The sequence below is a fragment of the Colius striatus genome, chromosome 6 (genome assembly GCF_028858725.1).
Source record: "Colius striatus isolate bColStr4 chromosome 6, bColStr4.1.hap1, whole genome shotgun sequence".
Taxonomy (NCBI): domain Eukaryota; kingdom Metazoa; phylum Chordata; class Aves; order Coliiformes; family Coliidae; genus Colius; species Colius striatus.
This window is the reverse complement of record NC_084764.1, coordinates 11,850,731-11,862,174: the sequence shown is the minus strand read 5'-3', so window position 1 is coordinate 11,862,174 and position 11,444 is coordinate 11,850,731. Positions and strand designations below refer to the sequence as shown.

The 11,444-nt window shown below is 36.6% G+C and overlaps 1 protein-coding gene across 6 annotated transcripts in view; it reads right to left on the bottom strand.

The window, feature by feature from the left end:
* Window positions 1-7,729: 7,729 nt before the first annotated feature.
* The window catches only part of FSIP1 (fibrous sheath interacting protein 1), a 77,641-nt gene continuing 73,926 nt past the window's right edge, over window positions 7,730-11,444 (bottom strand). For all 6 annotated transcript variants that reach the window (XM_061998572.1, XM_061998574.1, XM_061998577.1 and 3 more), the window contains one exon: window positions 7,730-8,741. In XM_061998572.1, the coding sequence (XP_061854556.1) occupies window positions 8,166-8,741 (576 nt within the window). In that variant the 3' untranslated portion in view covers window positions 7,730-8,165. The remainder of the gene's footprint in view (window positions 8,742-11,444) is intronic.

The following is an 11,444-nucleotide window of genomic DNA, read 5'->3' as shown; positions in this document are numbered from 1 at the left end:
CAGGCTTCACTCAATACTTCTGTTAAGTGTAGATGGAGCCATGCTGCCATTCATACAGCCCCAAGGCAAAATTCTGAGGTATTTCAATCACTCCTAAACAGGCCTACCTCCTCTTTCTTTTTTCCCCATGAAAAGAGGCAGCATGATTGCTAGCTGCAGAGGTGGATGAATATCTGTTAATATCTCTTAAAGATTGAGACTGCTAGTGTGATCAAAAAGCTGATGATGTGGCACTGTATCAACTGCTAGAACATGCTGTTTTAATGAAAGAGCAGTTAAGATGATTTTCTTACTCTTTCCTTGCAACAGCTGTTTGTCTCATGATCTCTTTAGCAAAACCAGATGCTACCATTATGAATGGTAGACAGCTCCATGGAAGTGTTATTTAAGGAGTCCTGAAGATATACAAAAACGAATCTTTACATCTCTCTTTCCTGAGGAGGAAGCTTTTTTCTATGAAGCTTTTTTCCTGGTTTTCTGTCACTGAACTTTTTATGACAGTCTTCTCTGTTTTATCTCAATGAGAACAAGGAGGAAAAAAGACAAAGAATGCCTGAACTGTTGTTTCCAAAATACTAGTGGCTGCTGAAATGCTGCCTTCACTAGTTAAGAGAATTATCTGCTTCACTTGTCTAAGAGCGGGACATGGTAGTTTTCTCTGGGAGTGCCCTGTCAGTGTAACCCGTCTGATACTATCTGAGCCTACTGCACCCAATGTGATACAGGTCTGGTCTCAAACACTCTTCTTACCTCCCAGGGGCAACAAGAAGAGTGAGAAATATGAAAACCATAGAAAGTTGCCAGCTGGACAAATCTCTCTCTGCACTTGCAGGAAGTATGGCTTCCTAAATCCAGTGTATTTCAATCAGTTGTATCAGCAGATATAATTATATATGGATATACATAGAAGCTTAAAATCAGAAGCTTAAAAAATAGAACTACTATTGACGCTGGGAAAGATGGCCTTTAGCAGCCCATTCCAATGTTCTGAGCCCAAGCCAAACTTTCATGCTAATTTACTGCATGTGTTTATGTAGCTTATATCAATGTAGTATCTGAATTACAGATGTTACATGTCTTAGAATAATAAAGGCAAGTCATATGCCTCGTTTTAACCCATTTACATCCACTGACTCATTGCTTGGGCAGTGTAGATACAGCAGGACAAAAGAGTGAGCTATGGCTGAAGTAAGTTAGGCCTATAGTTGCCAAAACAACTGTCTAAGAAAAAATAAACTGGAAAAGCATGAAATATGGCCACCCTTCACAGGGTAAAATCTCCATAGGTGAAGCCTGTGAGAAATACGTTGTTCCTAGTCTTGGAGACTCATCAATGGGACACACAAGTGTATCAACCAATGCATGCCACTTCCAGGGTTATTGGGTACTTGGCCAATGTTTTTTTCATATATAATCTTTTCGAGTTTCATGGTATTGCAGAGTGCAATGTTCTCTTACCATAGTACGCTCTTCTCAGAGCCCATGCTAATACAGTAGTTTAAGGTTTCAAGTGGTCATCTGTACCAACCTATGTTCAAGAGCTGTGTGTAGTAGTTTGATAATCTGTGGAGATAGTGAGATGACCATAGCAAAACCAGTATCATTTTTACCAAAATTGTCATGATTTTGTGATGAAGTTTGTAGTATGGCAATTGGCAGATTTTCAACATAAATTCATTATGGAATGCCAAGAATATATGAGAACTTCTTACTATATCCATGAAGTTCTAGCTCTTATTGCTCATCTTTTCCAAGAGAGAAAGAATATGTGCACAAAGTTGCACCGGAATATTTGAACAGAGTTATGACAAGAGGAAGAGAACCCATTAGAGAAAAAGTTTTGGCCAGCAAAGATAAAATCTTCCATAGAAAATCTATAAAATTAGGCAAACATCACAGAGATGACCTGGATTTTCAAATTCAGACAAATCCTAGGTAGCCCAGCCACCACTTAATCTTGTCTTTAATTTTTCATCTGCTTTCAAATTCAAGAACTGCTAGCCTAGGCAACACATACAAGAGCACAGCTGCTTAAATACTGTGTCAATGTCCTTTGATGACTTCACTCACAAAATGCACACAGAGAGACCGTTTTAGTTATTGTAAAATTAGGGTAGAATGCCTCTGGCAATACCCTTCCCACCAAAACTATGCATACCAAACACACAAAGCAAACAATGGGAAAATAATGGCATAGAACAGTATTTTCACAAGACAGCAAATTTTTAAGTAGAGGAAAAAAAAAAAGAGTTCTAAATGCAGAACACTTGCTTATAAATAAAAAATATTCATGCACTTTAGCACTCCAGAAATTAACATATACTTGTGATTATTCCAGTTTGCTAGGGTTTTGTAAGCATAATAGAAAAGGTATTGCAGACTCAGTTGCAAGCAGTGAAATATTTCACATAGACTTAAATGACAGGCAGCCTTTTATTCTAAGTACTGCACCTGGATTCCAGCCAAACCCTCAGTGAAACATATAATTGGATAACCGTAGGTTATAGTATTAGTACTATTCAAGTGCCTCTATTCTATTTAAAAAGGAAACAGTTTTCTTGACCTTTAAATCTGGCTACAGATAAAACAGAAATTATTTCTCAATAAATATATTTGTTGATTTTTTTCTAGAAAAAGTTATTATTTTTCCTAGATTTCCAAAACTTTCCTAATTTAACAACTTCCCAAGCATCTTCCAAATCACCTTGTCTTCGGAGTTCACCTTCAAACTGTGAGATTCCCAGTGAAGAGACTCTTTTTTTGATAAATGAGGGAGGAAGCATACTTTGAAGTGTAAAAATTGTAGTCTGTTTTGCACCTAAAAAGAGAGAGAAAGATGTCCCGTAAAACTGTGGTTAGAAAGCCTTTCTAAGGAGCATACCAAATAGAAGAGGTGCATTCTCATTTTTTTTGCTGAAATTTTATCCAGAAAACAGGGGGGTTAACAAAAAAGAAAAATTCTAATATTCTTGAAATTACAGAAATGGAGCTGCAAACAACAGCCTTTCACCTATCCCTCCCTGATTTGGAGGTAAAATTGTATCCTTTCTGGCATATGATTTTTTTTCCTTCTTCCAGACTAGTCCTTGCTACTCTGATTACATGTTTAAGGAGCCCTTTCCTCTCTGATCTATGCAGCAGATAATTTTTGCACAGCCTGCTTTCACTCTGTGCTCAGCATGTCCACTGACTCTGCAGGAGTTCTGCTCGGGAAGTAAGTGGGAAAGCATGCACTACAGATCCACAAAGTAGATACCAGCCATGGTGTGGCTTGAGAAAAAGCATTTGGCAGAGAATTTTTCTGGGGTCTTTTTTTTTGGTTGGTTGGTTGTTTTGTTGGTTTTTTTTTTTTTTTTATGATGAAGCTGAAAGTTCTTTCATCTCTTGATAGAACTACTTTAATTTAAACTTGAATTCTGGACGTATAAGAATAACTTCACTCATCTTGTCATTGTTTATAATCAATGGCCACAAATCGCTTACAAATAGATGCAAGCACACCAAAATCTTCTCTTCATTGTTCTGTTGCTTTCACCAATATTAAAGTTTTGGAACAAAACTTTATCCATCTCTGCTGTAAAAACATAGCAGGAAATAAGGAGCACCTAAAATTATATGCACACACAAAATTTCTTATTCCTCAGTATAAAACATCTCAAAGCTCCAAAATCAGAAAGCTAACTTTAAAAACCAGTTTCCTCTGCCTTGCTGTGTTTTGGGATGAAAGGAGCTAGGAAAGACTATGAAGAAGTCAGTTAGCAGCCTCTTCTACCACATATAACTTAGCCTAAAAGAAGACATGTATTTTGGAAAACCTGCTTCAAAATTCTGAGTTAGGCTGGAAGTGAAAATTCATTTAAATGTCTTAATCATCACTGCTGCATCACTCCCTGAGGAGAAGCCATCGCATTCCAGTGCAGCTGGAATTCCAGAGGCAAGGCTGGTGGAGGGGTTATAGCAGGTCACAACACAGACACATTGGAAAAAACAAATCAAAACCCATGAATCCTCCTGGGCTCAACTTTCGTTTTACCCTGATATTGGCAACATTTCAGCAAATGATATTGTCACTGTATTTTACATAATATCTCTGTTTGTACCTCATACCAGTAATCATGTTTTACCAAATAATTTTACTTCCTACGGTCTTACTTAAAACTGAAAATAAATAAATTAAATAGGGCTTTAATCGATATTTCATCTCTAATAAGAAGAAATAAAATCTTTGTGCTATTCAATATAATGCACTAGAAAACATGCACAGTTAACTATTAGGTCACTAATTTTTGGCAGTTGGAATTTGTGTACTGGCCCCACGTACCTTTGAAACCAGATTTCATGGATGTTAGTGCCCTGCAGTTTGCAGTGAAGACTGGTTCAGAGTGGTCAGCACCTCCCAAGGACCTGAAGTAACAGTGTTCCTATTGGAACATACACTTGAAGGTAATAGTCATTTAAACTTACTTGTTTATCCCTGAAATGCCAAATGTGAAAAAACGTATTCATGGCTTCAGGAAACTTGTAAAGCTTAGTTAGCAACAGCCTCTTCATTGAGGGTGCTAGAAAAAGCATTTTTGTAATATTGAGATATTTAACAAAATACAACAGAAAAGTAATAATTCATTAGTATATCTCTTAATATACTTTGTAGATAATCTACATATAAACTTGAAACAGAACTTAGTTATCTTCAAAAACTGAGCACTTTAACACTGTTTCTGAGAAGGACTCTATAAAACACAAGTTCCATGTGAAAATAACTGGAATGTGGAAAGATCACAGCCAGTGGACAGTCCTGCAAAAATATCATACAGGCACAGAAAATACTGCTGAAAAAATGTGTTGATAGTGCTTTGATTATATTTATGGTAAATAAAGTATGATGCAGGCTTAATTTTTTTAAGGTAATACATCCAGGTAAGATTTGCAAAGCTGCATGACGCATGCTTACATCAACCTTATGCAGAGCAATGGGACTATGCAGAATGCTCAGTACCTATGAGTTTATGTTGCAGAACAAGGAAAAAGTTCAGAATGATAAAACAATAAATAGAGCTTGCTTGTCTCAAATATAAGGTCCTATTTACATTTTTAATTAGAGGAAAATAGGTTAGGTTCTAGTGTCTCTTACATCCACACAAGTACCACTTTCTCAGGGATGTACAGCCACTCAGACTGGCAACTCTGTAAATGAAATGAAAACCTAGGCAAATATGTGCCTTAATTTAAACACTCAGACTAATTCAAGTAAACCTTATGCCATTAACACTGCCATTGTATAGTTAATCTTCTATCCATACATCCTCTCTTGTTGAATGTTAAATGGCTAGTGTAGTATCTGAGAAAGAATTTGTCCTTTCAGTTTGTGTCAAATGAAAACTAATCAGTGGGAAAATCTATTGAGTTTTCTCTGCTAGAATATCTCTTCCCCCTCAGAAAAAAATTTGAAAAGATAACCATGTATTTTTAATAACATCTTCTTATTCTGACACTGCAGTGCATGAATTGAAAACCTAACCATCAGTAAATAAGTAGGAAATTCAGGAGAAATAGTATTTAAAGAGTAGGCAAGCAAAAACTTGTAATGACTCTTTACTACTACCTCAAACAGCTGTATTACCTCCCCCTGCCCCACTAGCCATTACTATAATGGTTTCACAACCCAGTAACTGCTAGAGCAAACTTCTGAAACCTTGTCACTTTTAGCCACATCAAGCCTTCACCAGTGACTTCAATCCTTCATCACTTAGTTATGTTTCTTAAATACTCTTTGCCAGACCAAGAATTGGAGGCAGCTGATCTCTGCAGGTCTCCAGTCAATCCAGTAGACAGCGCAGAAGCAGAAAACTGAGTACCATTTAGGTCCTTCACCAAGTCAGGGCACGGTAATCAGACAGGCTGCAAGCGCCACTGAACTGCACAAGGCTAACAGAGGCCAGGTTTCAGCTAATTTAATGAAAAAGTATATTGTGTGTAAAGGAAGAAAAACAAAATTATTATCTTTATTTCACATTCACTAACGAAGTCTCATCAGTAGAAACTGAGCTTTGTAAGTCATATTTTACATTTTTCATTAACACATGCATGTTTTATCAGACACACAGCTACACAATTATGTAAGTACATTATTTATTAGATAGAACACTCCCAGGAAATTTAATAACATGCAAGAGTTTATTTCAAAATCAATTGCAACAATATATCACAATACTAATTGTCTCTTAAGAATAAATAAGCCCACGGTACAACTTTCAATTATGGTAATTCATTCCCTTTAGGTTCATAGAATAACAGAATGGTTGGAAGGGGCCTTTAGAGATCATCTAGTCCAACCCCCTGCTGAAGCAGGTCCACCTAGATCAGGTCACACAGGAACATGTCAGGTGGGTTTTGAAAACCTCCAGAGAAGGAGACTCCACACGCTCCCTGGGCAGCCTGTGCAAGTGCTCCATCCCCTTACAGTAAAATAGACTTTTCTTATTTTTAAATGGAACATTTTGTGTTCCAGCTTCATTCCATTACCCCTTGTCCTGTCACTAGATACAACAGAAAAAAGTGATGCCCCAACCTCCTGACACCCACCATTTATATACTTGTAAATATTAATGAGATTTCCCCTCAGTCTCCTCCAGTCTAAACAGCCCCAGATCCTGCAGCCTTTTCTCGTAAGGAAGATGCTTCAGTCCCCTGATCATCTTGGTGGCCCTGTGCTGGCCTCTCTCCAGGAGTTCAGTGTCCCTCTTGAGCTGGGGAGCCCAGAACTGTCTCCAGATGAGCCCTCATCTGGGCAGAATAGAGGGGTAGGAGAACCTCCCTCCACCTGCTGGCCACACTCTTCTTGATGCACATCCCAGGATGCCATTGGCCTTCCTGGCCACAAGGGCACATTGCTGGCTAATGGTTAGTTTATTATCAACCAGGACTCTCAGATCTCTCTCTGCAGAGCTGCTCTCCAGCAGAACAATCCCCAGTCTGTACTAGTGCATGGGGTTGTTCCTTCCCAGGTGCAGCTGTTGTTCCTCCCTATTGCAGTTGTGGCTTAAATCTCATAATGGGCAAATATGGCAGGTGAGTCTTGATACAAAGTTTGTCAGGCAGTATAAAACCAGCATTAATAAGCCTCCTTGCTTTCTGACAGGTAGAATCACTTTGAAAAAATACCAACTTTCCCTTCACTGTAGAAAGCTTAAGTACAATCAAAGAAACAGTTGTGACTATAGTTAAGAAATTATAACACAGTATAGAGGTACCAGGATGTTCCTTTACATTAGCAATGAATGGGAAAAAGTTTCTCCAAATCAGAAACAGATCAGAACAGAGTACCACTATAACAAAGATGGTGCCTTGATCAACCTAGAAAAATTTAATAGAATCATAGAATTGTTTCAGGTGGAAGAGACCTTTAGCACTTCAATCACAAATGTCTTCATACTGTCACATCTTTAATGAAATAAATTAAATATATAGATGTACCTGTGTAAAACCTGGGTTATTTGAACAGTTTGCTTTCCAGAAAGAGAAGTGGTTGTAGGTCAAAAAATCTAAATGTAGATTTAGATTACAATATCACTACACAACTGTATTTAAGTAAAGGACAAAAACCACAGACATTTCCAAAATATTTTTATTATCATAAAGTGAATTTTTGCTGGTTAAAGTCTGTTCTTTCTTTTACTGAACTAAAAGTATTTTATAGAAACTATGCAGTATATATTCATTTTAATATCTTCTATGTGTAAATTTGAGCATCCAGAAAGCAATTTACTATTTTTAATATAGCTAGGTCATGTTTTTTTCTATACTATTGAGTTTTTATTAATAGCACTTGAATTTTTGTGTGAGTTGTTATACCAACTGCTGGGAGAATATTTGCTCCCCACAAAACACTTTTACTACCAAAAAGATAATCTATATGTATTGTCAATATGGTTTTCCGGTTGACAGAATTAATCAGCATCAATATTATAGTTCATAAGTGTTTAGCCTTACAGTCACTTATGTGAGGACAAGAATTTTAATAAACATCCTGCTATTTTATGTGTATTATTATTGGCACAGCTTTATGTTTTATAAAAGTACATCTTTGCCAACCATAACAAGCAGCATGTATGGGTGCATACCTTTGGTGAGAACCTGCCTGGGTTTTTTTCATCATAATCAAAAGCCTATTCTAAAGGGTTGTTAAGAGTCTCACCTCCTTTGGTTTGCAGTGGTATGCTGAGAATGTCAGCCTCTGTGGATCGCTCATTGTTCATGCTGATGCAATATAATGGTTCATCCAAAAAAGAAGGTTTCTTCAACCTTTTTGTGTTGAGTGCTCTTGACATAAAGTAATGTTCAGTAATTCTCTTATCTCTCATTTTCTGTAAACCTTCTAGGTCATCAAGTTCCTCTGTCTGGGCCAATGAATCCTTTGATAAGTGACTATCAGCCAATGTTTTGCTGATATAGTAGCCAGTGATTTCACTTTCTGCATTAACACATAAGCTTTTGTCTTCCAGTCCAGCCTTTTCCTGAGCCATTAACATCCCTACAATATGGTCTTCAACTAACATTTTGGAAAGAGTAGATTTGGAGTGAAGAGCGGAGTCTTGACTTGTGTAACAAGGGGGACTTAATCCAAGAGAAAGAGATTCCTGAGACTTTGGCATGGTAACGTTGCTTATTGTTCTCTGAGGCTGCATACATTCTTCCAGAAGGGTCTTAAGCTGCTCTTCTGAGAGGCGTGTTTGTTCTTCAGTCTGAAAAAAAATAAGAGGGAAAGAATTTCTTCTGTGAAAAATATAATTTATGAAAATCAATGCCATAAATAAAAGCACTGGTAGAACTCTTAAACTGATATCAATGTTTTTCAATTAAAACTGAATGTAAATACAATTTACATAATTACACAATTTATATAACATCTTCACTAGGTTCTAGATAGATTAGATGCTAAAACTTGGGAAAGAAGTCTGATGTCCACAAGGCACTGAGAGGCCTTTGATTTTGCTTAGTGTTCCACTAGATATCACTGGGTTTTAACTATCAAAGCACACACTTTTTCATGTATCTTGGTTTGCTGTGTATACATACAGACATACGCACAGACTTTAAGATTTTAGCTACTGAAAGCTAAACAGAGTATTGCTAAGATTTTCAGCTGTTGGGAGTCATGCAATTGGAGTAAAAAATGGTTATGAACAGCACTAGCCCACAAAGATTGTCACATACAGACTGAAGTATTCCCAGCCACTCACTGTACAAATGCAACACGACCTCCCTCAACCATGTGATAAAAAACACATCAGGTACTCATCTACAGGCCCTATCATGTCAAGTATATCCCATGGCATGTGACAGAAGAAATCCTCATCTGTATGACAGTTTTACTGCTTTCTACAAGCTGCACTGCTTGGATAGCTCACAGATGTATCTTTTCAGTTTCTTGTTCAGACAGCATCACACTTCCATCCTTTTTATCAGGCAGGTTTCCTTTACTGGACATTTCTTAACATTTTACATTAAAGATAATGACTGATACTAGCTGGTAATGGTGTAAAATAACGAAGGATATTTTGTTTAGAGAGGTTTGCAATGCAGAATTACTTCCAGCCTTTACAATCCTTAATGCTTCTTGGTAATAGAGAAACACAATGCTCCCTGAAAATTTAAAGACTAAAATGAAAAGTAAAGACATATTTTAGATAGGTACATTACCTTTGCCCATGAAATATGAGATATACAAGATATAGTAATAGATACTATAAAGGTTATAAAGCTATAAAGGTTATAGCTACATGTAATGGAAAAATACGCTTTCCTTAAGCAAACCTCAGTTTTACGTAACCTCCAAGAGACAAAGGACTGGTTAACAAGCTGATCAGCTCCTTAAGGCTGCAGTGATTTATGTCAAACGATGACTTTATTCACTATGTAATGACTGTTACACAGAATTTGCTTTAAAATGTGATACAGCACAGAGCTACTGTCATTTCATCAGTATCAGATGCCTAGCTGAGGTTTTTTTGGCCCTGAGGGCCTCTTATCCAACTACAGGAGTGATATGATGAGATTGCAGCATGGGGTGTATGGATTACGTCTGAAAATGATTATTCATATTCATGAATGGGGACAGTTTGCAGTCATGAAGGAAAATGTTTTGGTTTTGTTTTAAACTTCTTGTGGCTATTAAAAATTAAATGGTAACACTACAAAATAAACAAATACAGACATCAATACTTATAATCACCATCCCGTATTTACATTTTCAAACATTAATAATATCTAAGAACTGCTACTATAGACTGATTACAGTTCAGGCACTAGCTGATGTAATTAAATTCAGTTTTACAGATTTATTCAACTTACTAGTCTTTTTCTGTACAGACCAACTACCCTCCCAGAGACACTTTGAGTACACTTCCTACACACATAAGAGAACAGCATTAAAGAAATTGAGATGTTAAGGGCTTTTAAACAAAAATAAAAACAAAGAACATCGACAGACTACCATTGTTTGTAGAAAGCTTTATTTAGGTGAATATAATATCAGGCAGTTACATTGAGATTCCACGTAACAATCAATGTACTTTTGATAATACAAGTCAAACCACAACTGTATTCAGATAACAAAGAAAAATTTATGACCTCTTTAAACTTTTCTCAGGCTTTTAAATTTTAATCCTGTGCAGAAAGTACTTATTAATGAAAAATAAATTAGAGAAAAACAATTAGTACAAAAAACAAGAGGCATTCACTCAAGCAGAGCACAACAGAAATATACCACTACTGGAAGCACAGCTGCAACTACAGTATATCCGCAGAGCAGAATGTTACGCTACAGAAACATCCTTGTATCACAGAAAATTCTCCCATCTGGAAACTCACATGGATTTCCATATGTTTTTTAGTGTGTGGTTCTATAATAACATATTTCAAAGCTCTTGGCCAAGATCATTCAAAGCTAATTTTATGTTAATGACAAGGCAATTCATGCACTGCAGAAAAGAATCTTGCATCTGGAGTAAATAAATTACTGAATACAAAATGTGTTTTGTATTGATAATTAGTTCACAGATTACCTTGCCAGGTGAGGAGATTTAGAGCTTAAAGTGAATGGGGAGGAGAATAACAGCTATAGAGTGAAAAAGTTTGTTAACTTGTTGGTTTGTTTCCCTCCAGAGCTATGGGCCTGCAGGGAAAGCAGACAGTGTAAAACGTGACCTATATTTGTTCTTTCTTAACCTCCTTCTTCCTTTGTATTGCTGCTCGAAAGGATGAAAAGATAAGGAAAGTATTTAATACAGTTGTCCATAAATTGCATTTTAAAGTACTAAAAGCTCACTGTTCACAATTTTCTTGTGCCAAATTCACTTTAGGGTTAAAAATATACAATAGAGGACAAGATAGCTCTTAAATAGTCATCAGTCATCCACCAGCAGCAAGAAATTTACATTGAAATG